The 21,937-nt window shown below is 50.9% G+C and overlaps 5 protein-coding genes across 5 annotated transcripts; 2 read left to right on the top strand and 3 right to left on the bottom strand.

Moving 5' to 3' along the window:
• Positions 1-4,141: 4,141 nt before the first annotated feature.
• On the bottom strand, positions 4,142-6,044 carry IAQ61_011791 (uncharacterized protein). The gene is made up of 4 exons (XM_003844310.2): positions 5,969-6,044; positions 5,600-5,918; positions 4,673-5,540; positions 4,142-4,623 (listed from the first exon to the last, which is right to left on the bottom strand). The coding sequence occupies exons 1-4, from the start codon at positions 5,991-5,993 to the stop codon at positions 4,390-4,392; spliced, it is 1,446 nt and encodes a 481-aa protein (XP_003844358.2). The 5' UTR covers positions 5,994-6,044; the 3' UTR covers positions 4,142-4,389.
• A 1,098-nt stretch (positions 6,045-7,142) lies between these two features.
• IAQ61_011790 (uncharacterized protein) lies at positions 7,143-8,132 on the top strand (the record flags this gene model as incomplete). The annotated part of the gene is made up of 1 exon (XM_066099352.1): positions 7,143-8,132. The coding sequence occupies one exon, from the start codon at positions 7,143-7,145 to the stop codon at positions 8,130-8,132; it is 990 nt and encodes a 329-aa protein (XP_065950871.1).
• A 481-nt stretch (positions 8,133-8,613) lies between these two features.
• IAQ61_011789 (uncharacterized protein) lies at positions 8,614-10,933 on the bottom strand (the record flags this gene model as incomplete). Its single annotated transcript, XM_003844308.2, has 3 exons — positions 8,614-10,473; positions 10,523-10,666; positions 10,760-10,933. 3 exons carry the CDS (start codon positions 10,931-10,933, stop codon positions 8,614-8,616), a joined length of 2,178 nt encoding a protein of 725 aa, XP_003844356.1.
• Positions 10,934-11,035: 102 nt separating this feature from the next.
• On the top strand, positions 11,036-13,789 carry IAQ61_011788 (uncharacterized protein; the record flags this gene model as incomplete). Its single annotated transcript, XM_003844307.2, has 3 exons — positions 11,036-11,423; positions 11,572-11,667; positions 11,730-13,789. The coding sequence occupies 3 exons, from the start codon at positions 11,036-11,038 to the stop codon at positions 13,787-13,789; spliced, it is 2,544 nt and encodes an 847-aa protein (XP_003844355.2).
• Positions 13,790-14,416: 627 nt separating this feature from the next.
• On the bottom strand, positions 14,417-21,602 carry IAQ61_011787 (uncharacterized protein; the record flags this gene model as incomplete). Its single annotated transcript, XM_066099351.1, has 4 exons — positions 14,417-15,387; positions 15,439-16,757; positions 16,816-16,943; positions 16,995-21,602. 4 exons carry the CDS (start codon positions 21,600-21,602, stop codon positions 14,417-14,419), a joined length of 7,026 nt encoding a protein of 2,341 aa, XP_065950870.1.
• Positions 21,603-21,937: the final 335 nt, after the last annotated feature.

Raw genomic sequence — 21,937 nt, 5'->3', positions numbered from 1 at the left:
GCCACCAACGGTGCGAGTAATACACAGCGATTCACACTTCTCCATCCGCACAGGCCATGCGTTCGTCATGAACAGAATTCAAACATTTCATACTGGAACTTTTATAATCTAAACCTACCATGCCTATTAGCTTTCTGTGGGAGCAGGAAAGTTTGAATCTGTAGCATCTCTTTGCGAAAGTAATTCCCGAGAACAAACGTTCAGGCGATTTGACGGTTCGGACCGATTTGACACTAGTGGTTTTTGGGGGGCGATAAGTGTGAGAGTGAGGCGTTCAGGTAGGGCTTGTTTCTGCGCGCGCTATGTGAGTATTTTTAGATTCTATGTATGTTCCCAGGAATTGTTAGGAGTGTGGAGGTGGCTGGATTGCGGGAGAAATTTTGTGGCTCTTAGCACAGTACTTCATCCTGGAATGATAATCCCACGATTCTTAAAACGTGCTTTAGAGATATACGTAGAAATGTACTAAGATTAATTTCTTTTATAATTCACAACATTAAATACAAGTGCTGGACAGCTCGTTACTAGGCAGCCAGGGACAAATTTGGTTAGATCTTTGTAATCGCGCGAATTATAGGGAAACCCATAAGTGTTAGGACACGGTGTCTATTTCCACTGCGCCAAACAACCCAAAAAGGTGAGCATATAATCCATGAATATGGATTATAAACGAATGGAACAGTATATATAGGCGCAGGGCACACCATACCCTATAGTCAGCCATGCGCGCGCACGCCATGGTCTGACAATAAGGACTTCCTTTTTCCAGTATAACAATACATCGCTAAACTTCTATCTAGGTAATAACACTCTATATCGTTTCGCAATTAGCTCTGAGTAAGGTTCTAGGAGGAGTGTACGTGTAACGTGGCTTACAAACTGGATTTTCCACACATGATCTAGAAGATAATAGGTACTACTAGCTATTGCCACAGGTAAGACATATCTACTTATGCCGTTACATGTGGTTATTATTTAGAGATACCTTGGCCTACCATATTGAACGTCTATTTGTTCACGGCGAATGTTCTAGATTCGGTTTGTAATCACTGTCTTGGTGATAGTTCAACAAATTACATAGAGGGCACATTTCCCACTGTACGTAGACTACTGTGGACCAAGTTTGCTTGCAGCCGTCAAAACAATTGTCTTTTCCCTCATATTAGGCATTAACAGGAGTAACACAGGAAGGCCGATGGTAGTGCCTAGGCAACTCTTCATACTTGGGCAGACATTATAAAGAACAGTGTGAGAAAGCAATAGTGATTCATTGGTAGAGTCTATCAAAGCGAGTGAAAACTACACTTATCTCAATTTTTTTGACCCGCTTGTGCCCGCAATTTTTTTATCCACTCCATTTTCACGCCTCTTTTTTCCTGCATTACATAAAATCCCAAATAGTATCTCAACTGTATTAAATTGTATCCGATAGCCGACAAGGGACTTCTTATCCGAAATTCGGGCATTGCTTATCGCAATCTCCTCGGGGTTGGCAGCACGGGCAGCTATTGAATTCTTGTGCTGCGTTGCAGCCGATAAGGCACAACGCGCATACCGCCGAATATTTGGAAGCCCCCGGCGAATTCCGGAGTTCGCCCACAGTCATAGGCTTACGAGCAACCAAAGAATCAGAGACTGCGACGGCAGAGGTCATGGCCATGAGGCTGGCGGCGGCGAGGACGGTGAAGACTACAATAGTGTCAGTTTTCAAGGCTTCACTACAGTACAAAACCGGTTTACAGTAGCCATATTTATCTAAAGTAGACCAAGAAGTGGTTTAGGTAGAAGAAGTAAACCTAAATAGGGTTTATTATACCATGTATTCCACAAAAGTAAACTACTTTTATTTCTACTTCTATTAATCTACTAGTATTAGTAATAACTAGTTTCCTACTAACTATTTAAGTATTTTACCCCTCCTTTCTTTAATCTTCTTTACCACCTCTACCACCACCTCTACCACCACCTCTATCACCACCACCTCTATTATCACCACCTCCACCACCTCTATTATCACCACCTCCACCACCTCTATTATCACCACCTCCACCACCTCTATTATCACCACCTCCACCACCTCTATTATCACCACCTCCACCACCTCTATTATCACCACCTCCACCACCTCTATTATCACCACCTCCTATTAGTAAAAATATCATGACTTATTATTATGTCATATGTGCGTATAGCGTGAAGCTAATCTTTTCTACCCCTTTTAGTCTTAGTTAGGTATTATAGCGTATAATAGATATAAAACTACTTTTTATACTTAATTTAAACCACCTATAATAAAGTAAACTACCACTTTAAACCTATTTACGGGTATACACGAGGTCAGTTTACACCTATATAGTAAACCCCTAGCGTACCATTCTACAGTAAACAATTTTTTACCGTAGTGCTTGTGATTGAATAAGGGCATTGTTTCCGAAGGGCTTACACTGCATGTTGATGGAGGGAAGTGATTTTTTGTGGTTGCGTTTGAGAGCTTGATGCGTAGGTGATTGGAAGGTACTGGTTATAGGAAGAGAGGAGTTGTTGTTTCGTGATGCTTTTTCCAAAATGAATACGTGCACGTTTATATAGAGATGCCCTCGGTGATCTTGACCATATCCACACAGATTCACCAAGTCTCACCCGGCCCTTAATCCTCATTAAAGTTTCTATGTAGCATTCCAATATTATCTAGTAGGGTCTTGGTAGAGGCTGTAGATGAGCATTGAATGGGGTTACAATTTGCCCGAGATTTTGTAGAGGTCGAATAACTGATCCCTGATCACCGACTGCGCCTTCAAATGATCCCAATCTGGCTCGATAGTCCACTGCAGTGAATGTCATGCCTAGGATCTAGAACCCAGCATATCTTGAGAAATTGAAAATGCAAGTGATCGTCACCATAGGCATGAAAACGCCTCCCCATGACAAAGATACTCAGCACCGAGGACGGCATTAGCTTTGCATACCTTGCTCACCGAGATCCAACGTGTCAGTACCTATCTCCTCCCTTTTTATGATAGGAAAAAATGCCTGTGTTATCCCATGGTTGGGGCTACTCTATAATCTTGCAAGTTCCTGAATATAGTCGTATTCCTTTGTCCACGCGAGAGATGGAAGTCCTGCACCTGTTAGCCCTACTCTGGAGTGTGCAGGAACATCTAGACCCTTGTATACTGTTCCAAACCTTAACTTCCTTCTTCGACTCTCAATCTCCATAAGCACTATTTTGATTCACACAAAGTCAAAATCGAGTTCTGCGTGAGACCAGGATACAGTTAGTGGAGCCTAAAGCCGGAGTGAGAGAACAAGAGATCGACTCAAGTACTATGCGTTTGGGATAGGTGAATCGTCCGTGGTGACTGGTATGAGACCGCAAGGCCAACAGCCGGGACTCCGGGAGACCAACCTGGCAATTGGTATGGCCATGGTTGTGTTATCACGTGTGCCTTTCCTATGATCGTGCATTAGATATGGTAGCCATTTCCCTGCTAGACTAGACAAGAGACGATCATATCCACACTACATTTGACCCTTTTTACTTGTCGGATACTGTAACGAACACACGATGATATGCCAGACAATCTCCAGCAACAGCGCCGTAAGTTCTCCCCTACCAAAACTCTGTAATAGCCCCGTGGCTTCTTAGATATTAATCCTCCAATCATTAACACAACTCATGAAAGCCAGGATATAAGAGACGTTCTCGGCCCGCGCCTGTAAGCAAGCGAATTATACCGGTAAGCAAATAACGATAGGAGGGCAATTATTTCGACACATATTAGGCAGACATGCGTATCTGCGATATGATTCCATTCGTCTTACGAGCGTTTAACCTTTTGACCGTGCTAGCGCACCGTAGAAAAACCTGGGGAAACTCTAAAGACATTAGCGTCACACTAAAAACTCGTAAATCAGCCAGGCCAACGCAGGGCAAAGCTTATCCAGCTGAGGCAAAGCTTATCCAGCTGAGGCAAAGCTTATCCAGCTGAGGCAAAGCTTATCCAGCTTATCCCTGCTTTTCGCTCCTTCTCCAGTCTGCGGCGTGTGCCTTCGTAGATTTTGCGTTGGCGCTGGTTCCCCGGCAGTTACCGGTACCGTGACGATTGCAAAGGGGGGCCAGCCATTGTATTGAGTATGCGATTGATGTGATGTTTTGATATTTCTAGCCACATTTGTGGTGATGGTCAAGCACAGATGATGTTATTTTATAGCCTCTAGACTTTTGCTATAGCAGGCGACCTAGAACCTTATTCAGTTTCACTGAGAAGGATTCTGGCCATGCCATAGCCACCTGCATGAGACCACCGTGTAAACTCAATGTTTTCTAGGTTCTTCTATGGTGAAAAGGCGAGAGCCCTAATGCAAGCTGTAGCAAATGATGTCCTGTTCCTAAGCCTTACCATCAGAGAACTGCACAACAGCCCACTTGCCGTTCCAGGCCCATTTTCTCGCACCACTGTCTCCACCGCCACCTTCAGTCGCTCTGAGTTTCTCGTCTTCTCCTTCTCTTAATCCTACAACGACGTCGGCCTTGCACGTACGCAGGGCCGATACGCGGATACCAGAACCGGGACCCATAGGCCCAATCGCTTCTGTGAAGGGAGTCGTTGCCGGCCAAGCGGCCTATCCATAGTCAGTATATGCATTTTAATTGGACTGTGGTATGACTCACATCGGCCGTGAGTTTTCTGTAGTTCAAGTCGCCCTTGAAGATGACCAACTCGCTCCCTTTCAAGTCTTCGTACAACTCCGGTTGGGTTTTGGGAAGACGCCAATAGCTGCCAGCAGCCGTCCAGAAGTCGTTTGGTCGAAGAACAAATTGACCTTCGGCGTAGATACTGCTCCAGCTCTGAAACAGGAATTGCAGGTTCGCGTGCTCGGAGTCAGACAGCGGAGTCGGCTCTCTTCCAGCTTGCTTCTCATCCTCCGAGGGTGTGCTATAGAAGCCTTGTGGGTTGGCCAGAGCAGACAAGAGTGCAGCAAAGTCGGCTGGCAGTACGTCTGAGACGAACCAGGGTATTGACTTTGGGTGAAAAACGACGGTTGTAGCAAGGCCAGCTGAGATTAGGTAACCAGCTAGGATGAGATCAACGAAGAGCTCGAAGCCGGCGTTGTCCAGAACGATGTCGACACGACGGTTCTTCGATCCTGACTTTCGAGCAGCGCTCAATACCTCAAATACCTTGTCCAGATCATTGACGAGAATATTCTTCTCTGCCTTCTTCCTTGCTTCTGAGCCCTGTAGCTTTTGTATGTCTTCATACGAGAGGTTAGTAAGAAGCGACAGATCTGTAGCATTACCCCACAAACAAATCTCACACATCTCGACAAACAAAATCTTCTCTGCTTCCGCCACTTGCTCTGATATTTGTGCGCTGCTCGATGTGCGCCTCTCCCGCAGGTCGGTGACGATGTCTTTGTAGCGAGCGGCAAGTTCGAGAACGGCAGGACGCGATGACTTGAATGTGGACATCTTCTGACGAGCGAAGAGATCGTAAGATTTCCATTGCTTGGTCCGCTTGAAGATGCTCGACACGCGTCTAGCTATGGCGATGAGCACTTGCTTCAAGCAGCAACACTAGAGTAGAAGATAGCATACCGGTAAAGGTAGCACTCGGCGTACAGCCAAGGGACATTGTGCCACTTTGGGTTGCCTCTTGCAGCCAGTTCCTCATTATACGCGGCAACATCAGACTGTCCATCATCCGGAATTGGTGTGAGTTCGCGGTCGTGCTGGACTTCATATTTGAGCTTCGCCAGCTCTGAGACGATCCATTTGCCTTCGCTCAGCGCCTCATCGTTGGTAGTCCCATATGTGGCGCGGTGCACATCATCAATGCCTTGGGTAAGGATCACAGGCCATCTCTCGCGCGCCGACGTATGCGCGAAAGATGTCGCATCACTAGTCTTGTATTGTGCTGATCTAGTTAGTCTTGCAAGGAGATATGGGTGAACCATCAGTAAATACCTGCTGTGAATGTATCGTGCTCCATCTTGCCGTGAAATGTGTGAAACAAGAAGTCTTCGATGCTCGGAGCTCCCAGTCAATGTTCGTGATGACGCCCTGGATGGTGGGGCATGGGAAACTTATTTCGCGGCTCTTCGGCATTCCCTTACCGGTAGCGCACACAAAGTCTCCTCTCTTGTACACGACATCGACTACATACTGTTCAGCATGTTGCTTGCCCTCCCTATCACTATCGATCAAACCATGTGATCAGATGCTACCTTCTACTCGTAGTCGAGAGCTGAAAACTCGGCCTGCTCCATACTATATCATCATCAAAACCACACTGTTCTTTGGTCTTGCATGCAGCATGCTATGAAGCAAAATAGAGATTTCTTCTAGTGCGACTGAATATCAAATTGTCTGCAATAGCTGGCAAATCTCAAAGAATTACCGCTGAACTCCAATGGCTATCGTAGGTATGGGTACACGTATGGTTATATCCACAGGATCACATCGGGATCGCTAAACGACCAAGATGTGACGGTTATGAAAGCTCTTGTCGATGAAACTTCGACAAGGGGAAAGGCCCGCTGCATGACAGCATTGAAACAATATTGAACTCTCCCGGCGCCATGCTCTTGTCTCTTGTCTCTCTTCTGCTCCCTAAAGAAACTCGTACTCTCGGTGACCTGGAGCACCTGATAAAAATACTCGAGGAAGCTAGTGACGAATATCGTAGTCGGTAGCAATTGGCAGCACCTCCGGCAGCAGATCCTTGATCGATAGGAATAAAAATAAAAGCCAAACAGAATTCTGCACAATTGACAGGAGTCAAAGACCGATACCTGGTAGGCTTCATTACCGGTACAGGAGTCACATATGTTCCTACCGCCGACTGTCGAGGCCTAGCGGCGGCCGCTTGTAATGCAAGGTCTTCCCATTTCACAGCGAATCAGATACAAGCAGTGACATCTTCCACACTACCTAAGTACCCAAACAAGACCGCATCCTCATTCATTGTCCAATCTTCATCTTTCGCTTGAGCAGTTATCAAATCTGTATGCTTTGATACACATGCACTGAACCATTCTTTACCTGACTCCCGTTCCCCATGAGCATCCGTCAATCTTTGCAGCGTATCAGCATATCAGCACTCCAAAACCCTCGGTGCAATCTTCAACCGCTACGAAACATGGTATCGATCGCAAATGGCGATCTAAACAATACTTCTGCAGAGCGCACTAGAACAGGTACCACGATTGACCCAGCATATCGAACCACTTCTCTGGCAATCCCAAATGCTCAGGATGATACCACTATGCGAACGACATATCGACCATTTCTGCTCGACCACACAAATGCCGAAGATGACTGGATATCTCAACTTGAGCTGAGCACTGTTTTGAAAATGGTTGATCTCAACGTCTTGAAGCGCGGAGAGGACCGATTAAAGGTCCTTGTTCTTTATGGAAGTCTGAGGGAAAGGTACGTACATTGTGACGCGATCCCACGCCGAAAAAAAAAGAAACTAATCCTACCTGTTCCCGCCCAGATCATACTCCCGCCTCCTAGCCTTCGAAGCAAGCCGCATCCTGCACCGCCTCGGCTGCGACGTGCGCGTCTACAACCCCAATGGCCTCCCCGTCAAGGTCTGTGCAAAACTTTTCCTCTTGACCCCCATGCATCCCCTCAGCATCTGACATCCGCATACCAGGACGACGTCCAACACTCCCATCCCAAAGTCCAAGAGCTACGAGACCTCAGCAAATGGTCCGACGGCCACATCTGGGTTTCCCCCGAACAGCACGGCAATCTGACTGCAGTGTTTAAAAATCAAATTGACTGGATTCCCCTGTCGACGGGCTCTGTGCGTCCCACACAAGGCCGCACATTGGCAATCGCCCAAGTCTCGGGCGGCAGCCAGAGTTTCAATACTGTGAATTCGCTCAGGGTGTTGGGCCGCTGGATGCGAATGTTTGCTATTCCGAATCAGAGTAGTGTGCCCATGGCTTATACGCAATTTACTGATGCTGAGGAAGGGGGTGGCGGGAGTAGAATGAAGCCAAGTGGGAATAGGGATAGGCTGGTCGATTGCATGGAGGAGTTTGTCAAATATACGGTTGTCATGAGAGAGCATTTTGAGTTGTTTGGCGATCGGTTCAGTGAGAGGACTGTTAAGTGAGAATAGAAAATAAGACAAAATTTGCCATCATTATTCCTGATTGAAGATTCGTGATACTCCACGAAGGCGCTTCGCAGAGGTATGTGATTGCATTTCGTTCCCTCCCTCCAACTAGACTAGACTCGTTCGTTACATTCACATAGCTTCCAACGTGTCCAAAATCCACCCACCGTTACCGTCCGAAAGAAGAAACAAGAAATCTTTAATTAAACAAGCCAGGAACTTTACGTGGCTGTGAACCATGCAGCCATCTTCTACATCGTACACAAGTCCTGCGCGCCTGGATATTGCACGCACTGAATGCCGCTGGTCAATTGACTCAGATCGATTTGGACAAATAGGAAACCGGTCATATCTCGATGAAAGAACCTCGGCTTTAAACATAGCTAGCCTGCCGCTCGAATCGAAGGGAACCGGCGAATAAGGGTGAAGTCGGTGATGTACATATCAAACAAAGGTCGTTCGAAAGAATCTGTGGAATCTAAAGGTGGATCTTCATCGTGTCGTTGGCTCCAAAGGCTTTGCCACAATTCGGGCACTTTCTCGCTCGGTTGTTTAGACGATCCTGAACACAGACGTGACAGAAAACGTGTCCGCATGTCTTGATCAGAGTATCCTTAATCTTAGTTTTGCATATCTGACATTGAATCATTGCCTCCATCATGGCGGTCTCAGAGCTTTGATTGCTAGAGCTCTTCTTCTTCCATGTTTGCACTTGCTTCTCAAGGCCAACAATCTGTGCGCTCATTTCGTCTCTCTTAACTTCGGCTTCGCGTTGCGCATGTTTAGCAGCTAAGCAGGCGGCATCTTTCGTCTCAACAATCTTCTTCAAATCTGCAATTTGGCTGACGTGACCTTCAGACGTGATGGCATTCTCGCTGACTTTTTGCTGCAATTGGCGGTGTTGGATTGAGAGTTCGTCCATCTGCGAACGCATCTCTGCACATTGCTTCTCCAACTTATCGACAAGGGACCGACTCAACGAGTCTGCGTCTTTCAGTTGAGCAATCACTTCCGTAGATTTGGTTGCTTGAGTGCGAAATATTCGGACCTGCTGTTCTAGTTCTCCTTTGGCCTTCATAGCAGCGAAGAACTTTTGATCTGCCTTGGTTTTATCCGCGTGTGCTTTTGCAATGCTCTCTTCGTTAGCGGCAATATCTGCAATCTTCTTACTGGCTATCGCTTGTGCCTTCTTCCATGCTGTTTCTATTGATGGCAATTCGTTGCTGAGCAGCTTCAATTGATTCTCAAGGTTGCTCACCTTGGCGCGCAATTGCTCTGGGGTCAGTTCGTCCATCTGGGGTGGCGACTCTTCAGTGCTTCGTTGCTCCGAGATTTGCAAGCGCAATCGTTCGCATTCTGACTCAAGAGCGGCAATCCGACTCTCGCACGCGCTGACCAACTCCTTTGATTGCTGAACAGACGCTTTGGTATCCTTGTGGCTGCTTTCAAGTATGGCATTCTTGGCAACCAGCTCGTCTCGCGCACTTCGTATCCTCGCAAGGTTTGCCTCCGCCTGAGAGACATTACTTTCCGATTCAGCAAGGGCTCCACGAACCTCATCATCGACCTTGATGCGATACGCTGTTCGTTCCGCCTGGTACTTTTGGGCTTCTTCACGTAATTGGATATTCGTCGCCTCCAGGTTGTTGATGCGCTTGATAACATCCTCGTGCTGATGCTTCAGAGCCTTGAAAAGATCGGTTTTGGCATAATCGTCGTCTGAGAGGCCGGTAAGTTTGACTTTCAGGGACGTAAGTTCCTCAGTGAGCTTCTTGTTAACTAGCTCAATTTCCTCGAGTTGCTCTTTCCGTTTCGCTGCTTCAGCCACGGCTTGCCTCCTTGCAGTCTCCAGCTCTTCACTGACTGGGCCAGGAGAATGACCGTTGGCAGCCTCAGTGCCATTGCTGGTTGAAGATGTTTCCTCTTTGACATGAGTTGTGGCAACAGCTTGTTGCTCGAGTTTCTGGACTTGTTGACTCTTTAGCCGATCAATCTTCTTCTCAGCCACAAGATAACGGTGGGTCGCAGTATCTAGACGGTCTGACAGTTGCTCCTTCTCAGTCATGACGCTTTGGAGCTGAACGACATGTTCCTTTTCGTGGGCTAGCAGCTGAGAAAGTTTTTGTTGCAAAGTTGCAACGTCAGGGCTACTAGGGGGAAAGGCTGCAAACACCCCGGAGAGTGACGACAAGATCTTTTCCTGGCGGCTGGAGAGGTGCTTCTTGAACAGTGTGCTATCCTCGAAGAAGATGGCAGCTGGAAGTGATTCCCTCGAGGCCAGGTCCCTTGATGAAGCAGGCAGTGTGTCGGCGCCCAGGAGTTTGATGTCATCGACTAGCTAAGAAGACATTAGCATCACCTCAATCAAACTCCCAATGGGTACTGACCTGATCAAACCAAGCGTCTATTGTGCGGAGATGGTCGTCGTGGTACTTGGTGCGCGACTCCAGCTCACTGAGCTGCGACTCGACGGTTGCTTTCTCGCGTTTGAACTCGCGCATCTGCCTCAGGATGGCGTCTTTCTGGAAAGCCTGGAGATGACAATGAGGTTAGCGCATGCGTAGAAGGTGCGGAGCAGACGGGCATGCGCGCGTAGGGGTAAGGACGAAGGGGGCGAAACGAACCTCCATGTCATCTTTCCACGGCACGTCAGCATCTGGGTGGGAGCGGGCACCGTTGACAGTCACGGCTTGCCTCTTAGCAGGAGGAGCTGAGTCGTCAGCAATGGGCCGTTTGCGATCCTCCATCTTGACAGCGTCAAGCGATGGGGGTACGACGGTCCTTGCTTCGAGCCTCATCGAGCAGACGACGGCGGGCGAGGGGGAGGCACGTGAGAAGAGCGCGCCGCCAGAGTCACCAACCAAAGAGCCACAGAAACGGATTCTGGGTTGAGGGTATGGATGAGCGAAAGCGCGAGGAGGGCGGATGCGGCCGGGCGAGCGAGCGAGAGTAGCAATGAGAGAGGCGAGGAGGTTGGCAGGATGGGTGAGGAGGAGAAGGACAACGGCTCCTCGAACGAGGTGCAAGATTCCACGCCAAGCCAGCGATGTGGCGCTACAACTGTAAGAGTACTAGCGGCATGGTCCGGGCGCCTTGCCGACCCATTCAACGCTGGAACGCGACGTGCAAGCCTGCCCTGTCACGCTGCCCAATCAATCACGGCATCACCTTTGCTGAATCTTTTTCTTTGCGGCTTGCCCATACAATATCGTCGTCGCTGGTCGGACAAGGACAAGGACGGGGACATGGACATTGACAGGCCCGCTATTTACCAGGAATCTCTACTGGGTATAATCATGGACGCCCACACGGAATAGTCGGTACATAGCCTACAGCGAGGCCTTGTGCACCTGCTCGGCCAGGACACCCAGATATATATATACACACACAGACACACACACACACACACACACACACACGGCCACCATGGCTGCAGAAGACACTGTTGGTGCTGCTGCGACACCGCCGCCGCCAGTGCCTGACAAAGGCCAGGCGCCCAAGCCAGCGGCCACCTTCTCTTCTTTCATCAACAGTGAGTCTTGTCAGCCAAGCCAGTCAGTCGATAGTGTGCGCCCACGGCTAACCCATGGCCAGAGAACACCACGGGCAAGAAGTTTGCACCCAAGGCTGCGCGACGACGTCCCGGTGCAGCACCGCCCGCTCCTTCTGTACCTGAACCTGCGCCGTCTGCATCTGGGCCTGCGACTTCCACAACAGAGCCCGCTCCTTCTGCGCCAGAACCACAACTACAACCAGAACCAGCACCAAAACCACCATCAGAGGCCAGACCGAAACCTGAGGCGTCGGCGCAAAATGTCCAACCACACCCTTCTCGCCCAGAGCCCGTACCAGCCTCAGACCCCGATGCTTCAAATACACCTACCACCCAAACCTCAACCCTCACTCAACTACCCACACCCGCCGCGACCCAAGAACCCGCACCACCAAGCGCACCTACGCCTACGCCTACGCCTATACCTACATCAATACCAGTGCATACCACAAGAGAAAAGACGCAAGAACCAGCAGTAACACATGGTCCCCACATCCCGGCAAGTCCACCCGTTCCACAGCCAGAGCTCAATGCCCTACAACCACTAGAAGAAGCACGGGCGAAAGCAGTAGGAACACCCTTCACTGCTCCGGGTACCGTGGCCGAGGCAGCCGAAACACCCGTTGCTCCAGATAATGTCGAGCCACCTTCACGCAAGCGAAGACGACTGCCGTGGATAGCTGTCAACCACCCCCGAGACGATGAGACGGACGAGGTGGTTGCAGCTCCTCCAAAGAAGACTCGCACGAAGGCTACGGTCACAACTCCTACAGACACAGACGCAGATGCCGAAGGTTTAGAGCAACAGCATAGCGATGACGAAGGATCACTGCCCCCACGCAAACGACTCAGTGCAAAGGCTCGGGGGAAGAGAAAGGCGGCAGTGGCTCCTACTGAAGGCGATGACCAAGATCAGACTGCACCAAAAAGGGTGCGAAAGCCCAGGAAAGCGAAGTCTGCAGTCGTCCAAGGGACAGAGGCAGAAGGCGACGCTGCGCAGCCTGCAGACGAGGTCCAAGCCACAGCTCCACGCCGGAAGCCGCGCCAACCAAAGGCACAGAAGAGGAACACCACTGAGGCTGAGGGTGGAGAGGGCGAAACCGAAACGCAGCCCAAGCGCAAAGGCCGTCCGCCACGAGAACCGACCCCATCGGATGCTGAAGACGAAACCATTGATCCTGAGGAAACCTACATGGGTGTATTGGCGTCTCGCGACATTCGCGTTGGAAAAGTATCAAGGCGAGAGAAAGAGATGCGCAAGGTGGACTGGGCGGCAGTCAAAGAGCGACGAAGGAAGGAAGATTCCCGACCCATGATATCTAAACAAGAACAAGAAGCTGCTGACAGGGCTCTGGCTGAAGCGAGTGCAGCTCTTCAGAGCGAACAACCCTCCGGCCCACGTATCAGGGAGGTGGAAGGCCAAATCTACCTTGTACCCGACTCTGGTACCATTAACCGCGAAGCCGACGCAGATCGAGAGATTGCCGAGTATGAAATCATCGAGGACCAAGACATCACCGCTCGCATCACCTTGCGCAGTTTTCTGAAGAACAACAAGCGCTTCCCCAACGATTTCATCCTCCCAGGCCAGGGCCGCCGCTGGAACGTCGAGAGCACCGACTTATTCTACCAGGGTCTCAAGTCCTTTGGCACCGATTTCCAAATGATATCCCAAATGTTCCCCGGCTCAACCCGCCGCTCCATCAAGACCAAATTCACGCGCGAGGAACGCGAGAACCCGGAACGAGTTCGTGCCGCCCTACACGGTCAGAGTGAAATCGTATCCCACTGGGACGTCTTCCTCGAAGCCTCACAGCGCAGGGACGATTCCTTTGTCGACGCCGACGAAATCAAGCGCCAACTCGCCGCTGATGAGGCCATTATGCGGAAGAAGATTGAAGCAGCCAAGGCAGAGACGGAGGAACGGAATCGCCAGAAAGCCGCTGCGGGCCTGCTGGATGATGAGGGTGGCGAGGCCGGGGAGAAGGAAAACGGTAAGAAGAAGAAAAGGGACAAGGGGAAACAGGTTGCGTTTCAGGAGGAGCAGGGCGTCGAGATTATGGGCACGATTGATGATGACGATACTTGGGGGCGGGAGTGAAGGGGAAGGCAAAAAGTAGACATGGTGGTATGTCAGGGAATGATTTTACCACGAGATATATGATACCCCCCACGCCAATTTCAGTCTCTTCCTGGTCAAGGACTGGCTGACGAGATTAGGAAAAGATGATATGGATTATGAATGAATGAAGTAAAATACCCTCTCCAATTTGCCATGAACTTTTGCTTGATATAAATATCATGACAAGATAAAACCCCTTTGTTTTTTCCCCGCAATTCCCCTCTATGCGATTGAAGAAACCCCCGTCCCCCGTCCACAGACAAGAAAGTCCAAAGAATCCCAGAATTTAAATGATTGAAAGTAAACATAATATACTGTGATATAAATACAAATACAATGTGCCCTTTGGTTCCAAAAATTTAATTGGGGGGGGGGGGTATCGTGATGCGTTGACAAACTGAAAAACTCCATAGAATGCACAAATCCCAATAATGGATATAGATGATAGGCTCGAAAGCTGGGTTTTTTTTTGTTTCCATGATAGAATGATGAGTCCTCCCTTTGCCTGCACTGGGCGGTGGTTGTAATGGTGGTCTTGCTTGCTTGCGTGCTTGTTTTTTTTTGCCGGGTCTTCGTGTCCGTCTCTCGCTGCTCGTCGCAACGCAACTAACGTCTCCGCTTCACGTCTCCATGCGGCATTCCCTGGTCCGTAGCGTCTCTCGTCCTCTTCCGGACGTCCTCTGGCCCTCCTGCACTGCTTGCACTAGCCCGACTCCTCCTATCCCTGCCGTCGCCTCCAGAGGTCCTTCCATCTTCTCTTGGAACCCTCTCCCGTCTGCTGGGCTCCCTCGATTCGCGGCCAGAGCGCTCGCCACCGTCTCGTTCGCGGTCTCTTCTGCTCGAATCACGGTCGATCCTGCTTTTCTCGCGGCGATCACGATCTGAGCCACGATCTTCTTCCGGGGGGCCAAGGCGGTCAACGGGAACATTCCGGGCGCCTCGCTCATCGAGGCGGCGGTCACTGCGGTCGGTGGATCGCTCGTGAGCGGAGCGCTCACTGCGTCTGCTTTCGCGATGCCCACGCGAATCTGACCGTCCTTCATCTTGAAAAGTGGGTTCCAGATGGGGAGGTCCGGGCTCCAGTCTACTATTTCGTGATTGCTGACTGTCAGGCCGTGATATTGCCATGGGATTATGCGAGGGTGGCGGCATGGGGCTGGACATGCCACCAGGTGCATCTATAGAACCATTGGCACGCGTTGATCCACGACCACGTACAGCGGGATTGGAAGCTGGTGGCCCATTTCGTTCGAATGACCGGTCTGCAGGTGTGTTCTGCGTGAGGACATTATTGATCGCCCGTAGTGGGTTAGTGGCATTTCTGGGTCCACGATCATTGACGGCTGGGCCAGTGGGTGCACCTCGTCCAACAGGCGACGGAGGCATAGGTCCCTGAGGCATTCGACCTGAGCCTCGTGGTCCACTTGGAGCATTGGACATGTTCGTTTGAAGGGGTGGGCCACTTGGTCCTTTCCCTTGTATGTTTTCAAGCCTACTAGGGTGAATCCCACCAGGTGTAGATGGGCCTGTCGGCGCGATCGGAGTGGATGACTGAGATTGTCCATGTGGACGATCACCTGTATAACTTAGCCGTTGTTCCATTTGGTCTCCCTTCGAAGTGTACTCACTCCGCGGGCCAGAGGGCGGCATCGACTCGGACGGTTGGTTTAGTCTTCCGTAATTGGGATCTTGACCTGATGGCCTTGAACCTTGGGTTGGCTGAAACATCTCGCGAGAAGCACGAGATGAAGCTGAAGCTTCTGTTCGATCTACGCGTGGACCTGTTGGGGTAATCGCAGAACCATCGTTTCGACGATCTCGACCACTCGGTAATGGACCCTGCATAAGTCCGCGCTCGTCTCGATAATCCCGAGTATCGTGACGGCCGTGGTAGGCTGGTGGCCGGTCATCCATCTGACGCTCATTGCCACGCCTATCGTCGCCACGTCGATCATCTCCGCGACGAGGGGATTGTGGACGAGAGTCTCGGTCGCGACGACTGTCGCGGTCCTGTCTCGATAGCTCAGGTAGACCATGCTGTTCGCTTTGATTGATTAGAGCCGCACGTGCAGGATCCACAGTGGGACCGTCGCCTACTGATGCAGCAGCGACTGGAGTTGACGATCTTGGAGTTATTGAGGGTCCGTCGCCTCGCTCTCCACCTTGACGATAAGGAGGCGGTCCGTCTCGACGTGCTGTTACATGTTCATGTGCCATGGACGAAGTCGGCGGCATGCGTCGGGGTTCCATAGGAATGGGGGCAGTATGGCCGCGAGAATCTGGCCGATCGCGCTGGTCGCGTGGATCTCTAGTGTCGCGCGGATCCCAGCCGGGAGGTGGTCGGACTGGAGGAGCTCGTGTGTCACGCGGGTGTCCACGCATCGCTCGATCATCATAATCTCTCGGATCTCGGCCTGACCACTCACGATGGTCAGCTCCACCTGGCATTCTCTCAGGCGTCCTGCCTCCAGGAACAGGTCGTGGACGGCGTCCAGGAGAGGGTTCTCGTTGGCGTACAGGTTCACTAGGTCGCTCTAGACGTCCATACTCGTTGGGAGGGGCTCGAGTATCGTAACGGTGGTGTGTACCGTGCTCAAGTGGGCGGTCCATGGTGGTGGGTCGCTCAGGCTGTCGGTTCCTTGGAGGTTGCGAATCTGGCCTGGTTGGTAAAGCGTGCGATGCTCTGGTGTTCGAGGCTGAGTGAATTGGTGTGTTTCTCCCATCGGGGCGAGGAGGTACAGATGAAGGATGCATAGGGGGACCAGGCTTTGTAGTTGTCCTAGCAGGCAGCCCTGCTTCTTGCTGTGACGGGGCAGTTACCCTGTCGTCCAGCACCATTGCCGATTCCCGTTCTCTTGAAGGAAGCGCAGGTGTCGCTGGCGTAGATTCCGGTCGCTTGGAAGTAGTATCATCTTTAGAAGCCGGGGGGGTTGCATGGATCCCATTACTAAATGTCGATGATTAGTACTATGTCGGGTGTGCTGATACGCGGAATATGTGCTTACACTTCGTTTCTGGGCTTAAAGGCCGGTGCCGTTGGCTTCAATTGGGGCGTAGATGCCTCCGATGAAGGCTTCGCCTTCTCTGTGACAGATTTGTCATGCCCATTCACTGGTGTGGGAGGTGCGGGCATCTTGGATACGTCAATACATGCCTGGTGAGCGAGGTTATCTGGAGTACTCACCTGACGAAATTCGTGATCTGTCTGCCAGTATTTCTTGCTCTTGTTGAGATCACCGAGGATGGAAAGCAAAGAAGTTTTCAGGTCCTGTCTTGAATCGGCTTCCGCTAACTGGGTGATTGTGTGCTGTAGGTCTGTTGCCATGAAGTCCACCCTTGGGAAGACAGGGTGCAGTGCCTTCAGAACATTCACGGAATTGCGAATTTGCATCCAGTTACCACTGTCTATGCACGTCTTCAGTGCAGTGTAAAGAGCTTTGTGCCACTTGTACAAGAGCGAGCAGAACTCCATATACGACAGGAAATCGGTCGCTGTCCGATCCGCATCAAAGCGCTTTCCAAATCCTGGTAAGTTCTTTTTCTCTCCTTGCGCGCACCGGGCAAAGGCGTCGTTTTTGTTCTCGTGCCAGATTTGTAATTCGCAAAGCACGCCATTCAAAAAGCGACCAAAAGCTCTCGACTCGTCCTCGGTGTACATGCTGATGATGCAACTTAGTTTGTTGACGGTGAAAAGAAGGTCGAGTAGCTTGATGGTCCGAAATCCTGGGGTTCCCGACTTATGCATGAAATTGAGCATGGTAGCGGTGAATTGAGCATCTTGCAAAGACATGCGACTCCGTGGGAGGAAGCAATCCTGGAGCAGAGCATTGTGTAGTGCATCAGAGCGTGAGTCCAACATTGGTACACCATCAAACCAGTGTCGCATTTCATTCTGCAAATGCAATTGCGTGTTAAGACTGGCCTGAGAAACAGTTGCTTTTTCGAGTTTCAGTTTCTCAATCTCAAGCTTGATCCGACGAGTTTCGTCGGCGTCTTTCCTTGGCGGGTTCAGCTTATATCCTCCGCGACGCTGCTCAGCAATGGGTGTTGCTATTAACTGTCGCTCAAATGCCGTAACCGTCTTCTGATATTGTTGTGCCATGCCGTTGCTGTCCACATCAGGTAATGACAACTGCCAGAACGTGACGTAAAAAGATACGCAAGGATGTTCCGCAAAAGTCTCTGGAATCGAAGATTTGAGCTCTTCTGCTAGACTTTCGATTTGTGCATTTGGCACGTCAGGCAGAGTACCTTCTGAAGGAGTCAGGTCTTGGCTGGTAGATGGTTTTGCATCTTTCATTTCGACATCACCACTAGGCGGAGTCGTGTGTTGCTCGGCTGAATCATGCGTTCCTTCCATGACCACGTCATTACTCGTCATTGACTTGCTTTGAAGCAGATTTGCTCGCTGTTCCGCTCTGAATGCATTCGCCTTTGCGGTGATACTAGCACGAGCGACAGTGAAAGCAACATCAGGCTCGACGCCAAAGTCTGCAATCATTTCGATGAGCGGAGGAAAGAGGCTGTCGAACTCGTTCACGCTAAGGTATGACCGGAGCAGTTCCAGATACTGGGCTAGGTTGGACCGGAGCTTGTCCATGTTGAAGAGGACTACCTTGTCCGGGGTGTCTTGTTGGTCGCTACGATGGGGATAGGCCTCGACATGTTGTGCCAGAGCGATGAGCAACTGTGGCGCCAGGCCTGTATCCTTGAGGCATTTGACTAGTCGTCTTGCGGATGAGCCAGCTTGCTGACGATAGTCAGAGAGGTGATGTTGTAGTGTATAGGTACGGAGGACCGGGCCTGCACATAGCGCTAAAACCATGGATTCTGACACTGAACTGCTCACAGCAATGCCTCCCATGGACTTGATCATTTGCTCAAGGACGTCCAACATGAACAGCTCGCCTTCTGAACGCAGTAGCTGGGAAGCGGTGTATTGTAGCACTGGTACTGGATCCATGAGGTTGTACTTTTGATAAGCTTTGCCAACAAAAGAGGCGATGTTCTTGAGCCAGGGCGCTGATAACATGCCATCGTCTTGCGTAGATCCCTTGTCGGGATTGAGAAAGAAGTTCACCAATGTCCAGGTTAAGCAATCATAGCCCAACAAAGTGAGGTATCGACTACACTCCACTAGCGCATCAATCATGTTGGGGTAGGCAACAAGTTGCTTTACTGTCAACTTGAACACAATGCCAGGGCTGGAATAAGAGATTTTTGCAAGCTTCCGGCCGTACTCCTTGGTGTTGGTCGCAGAAACTCGGGACAGTTCGTGTTTCGTTCGACTTTGCACTTCTGCAAACGCGGCACGGATGGCGGGCTTGTTTCCGGAGAACCACTGCTGATAGATGTTGTATCTTGTGGCAGTATCGAATTGTTTGAGCAAGTCCCAGACCTCATTGACGATACCTGGATTCTTGCCAGTAAAGGACAAGGCGGGTGCTATGAAAGCAGCGGAGAAATCAATCCAGCGCTTTCGATTCTCGTCCGATGAGTCTTCGGCCAAACTCCTCTTTCCAATTCGTACAATTTTGGCGAGAAGAACGACGTCTTTGCCGCACTCTGGTCCAACAAGACCAAGGAGGGTGTTGCATAACTTGAAAACGTCACCCACCTCTTGACAGACGGGGACATTATCCATCCAGTCTTCCCAATAAAACTTGTAATCAATTCCATCACCTGCATCCCGCTGGTCCGGCTTAGCCCAACGGAGCGTCCGTCGGGGAGTATAATCGCTTGGCCTCGGAGTTGTGCGGAGACCGGTGCCCTTCGTCACGGGATCGGTGCTCTCGCCAGATTCAGGTTTCGCGTCTTCGTATATCTTGCTGAGAGAGTGATGCGCAAGACGGAAGATAAGATCAAGCAGTTCAGGGTGTACTTCAAGCAACCAGGGATGACGGCCCAGGATGAAGAGTGCCTCTGGAAGAGCGCCTATGCACAGTAGACTCTGAAGAAGCTGAAACTTCTGGTCCCTAGGTTCGGGCAAGACATCTTTGGTGTCTCCTCCTTCGTCGGTGCGCCCAGGAGTGCTTCGCTCAGACTCCGGTTTAGACTTGCTTTCGGTCTCCCGAAGACGTGAAACGGCAGGCGGCAATGTGTCGTCTGGTAGGGCACCGGCCATGGTGAGGGCATTGACCACTCCCCCTTTCTCTTTTTGTTCCCGCTCTTTCTTAGCCTGCAATAGTCGTTCTTTGTGCGCAGGCATATCTTCTTCTAATGGATACAAATGTGGATAAAGGTCCAGGATGGAAATGAACCCTATCTTGATCAATAAAGCGGCAAGGTAGATAAGGTTGTCGGGCAGTGTATCCGACTTGTCGCGAGCATCGGAGGCGTAAAATCGAAGTTTGAAACCGAGCAGCTGAGCCGCTATCTCGTTTCCAGATGGAGGAAGAGTCTTTGTCTGTTCCATCCAATCGTCCATCCACATACGAGCTGCTTGCTGCTTGGTGAGAGGAGCGCCCTCGACTGGTGGCATCAGTTGCGCGGGTCGGTTGTTCAGAGTAATGCGGCGTCCACCGAGTTCAAAGAAAGCTTGAATGCCCATGCGATCGCCTAAATCGCCAACTCGTTTCCAGAACTTGCGATCACGAGCCTCACGCATACGCAAGTGCGTCTCTTTTTCTTCGTCTGTGTAATACCACAGTGGCGAACTAGGAAGTGCCCACTGTGGAAGGGTAGGTACGTCGGCTTCCTGCCACTCAATGCCGTCGAGACCACGTAGTTCTGGCCACCAGGCGCTCACGCGCAAGAATTTGACAAAGAATTTTCCATATTTGACGAGCATATTTGCGAAAACGTCCAAGGTCACGTCGAGCACTCGACCAATGTCCAAATCAAAGGCCCCTATCAATGCATTCACTCGCTGATATGTCTCGCTGACGGCTTCATGAGACGGCGGCTCGCTATGTACAGTGGTGAAGTATTCGGTCATGAGCTTAGCATAGCCCTCGGATTCTTCGCGAAGGAGGTTGTAATTGGATTGGCGGTAAAGTGCGTGGGTCGCTTTCCGAACAGCCATCTTACTGAAGCTGTCCCTTACTAGGCCCAGCGTCTTGAGTAGGTCGTTTTCCAGCTCTGAGCGCATGCGACTGACGTCGATCTCGGTCGCAACGAGCAGCTGTCGGACTAGCGCTTGTTTGCCGTCATCTTGTGTCAGAGAGCTCAACATATCCAGGAACGTAGAAACGGAATCAATCGATTCATGGGTGGGCGCAGCGACAATCTCGCGCACAAGAGACCCCAGGTCGTCCGCACCGAGCAGTTGGTTCATAGATGCCTCGATGATTTCGTGAAAGACAACGGCAAGTGTTAGCGCATCGCCCTCTTGCTGTGCGGTCATGGCGGCCTGCACCACGGCATTTCGTGCGCCGGTGTCCCAGTTGGCCACTCGCGCAGGCGTCAGATACTCGTTACTCTCTGGCACATGGCGTGGTGTGGAAGGCCTCGATAGCTGTTGCGGCGGCGCAGGGGCAGAAGAAGCCGCTTGTGCTGGCCGCCCTGACTGGAATGGATTCGGAGGCGTAGACATTGCACTTGGCGATGTGTGACTGACGACGGGGCTCTGAGGCACCATGGAGCCACCACGTCCGCCATTTCTGCTCTGACGTCTACCACCACCACCGCCGCCGCCAGCGCCAGCACCTCCATAACCCGCAGGACCCCCGTTTCCACCGCTACGCGGGCTATTAGTCTGTTGGCCGTGCTGTGCAAGCCCGAGGTTTTGTGGGCGATGCGGCGATGGACGAGAATGGCGGTCGTCGTCCCGCTTTCGCTTTTGAAGAGCCATCTCTTTACGACGCGTCGTGCAGCATGCGGCGATGTGTCCAGTGCGGTCGTTGAGAAAAAGTCGTAAAATGTGTGGAAAAGGTTTCCGTAGTTGGAAAAGACTTGGGTTGCGGATGGATAATGGGAGGTCGCGTTGCGGCCGTCGCGGTTGTTGGTTGTGGTGGAGCCTTGTCTCGAACTTCTAAAGAGAAGCTCACCCGCTAGCGCGGTGTATTGTTCAATCAATATGAGTCCGTGCTCTCACTTTCACTACTGCGAACACGTCACAGCCACAAGCCAAGAAGTCCCAGGTTTTGGTATTTGCAATACTGTACGATAACAATAGCACACACGCAC

Source organism: Plenodomus lingam, assembly GCF_022343315.1.
Source record: "Plenodomus lingam strain CAN1 chromosome Unknown scaffold_20, whole genome shotgun sequence".
Taxonomy (NCBI): Eukaryota; Fungi; Ascomycota; class Dothideomycetes; order Pleosporales; family Leptosphaeriaceae; genus Plenodomus; species Plenodomus lingam.
The sequence above is the reverse complement of the archived record's forward strand: the minus strand, read 5'-3'. Positions and strand labels throughout refer to the sequence as shown.

What these genes read in the sequence shown, in the direction of transcription:
- IAQ61_011791 (XM_003844310.2), bottom strand. Translation starts at nt 5,993, where the DNA reads ATGGAGCACGATACATTCACAGCAG. An exon ending in GCACGATACATTCACAGCAG is followed by an intron (nt 5,919 to 5,968) that starts GTATTTACTGAT and finishes TAACTAGATCAG; the next exon opens with CACAATACAAGACTAGTGAT. An exon ending in ACAGAAAACTCACGGCCGAT is followed by an intron (nt 4,624 to 4,672) that starts GTGAGTCATACC and finishes GACTATGGATAG; the next exon opens with GCCGCTTGGCCGGCAACGAC.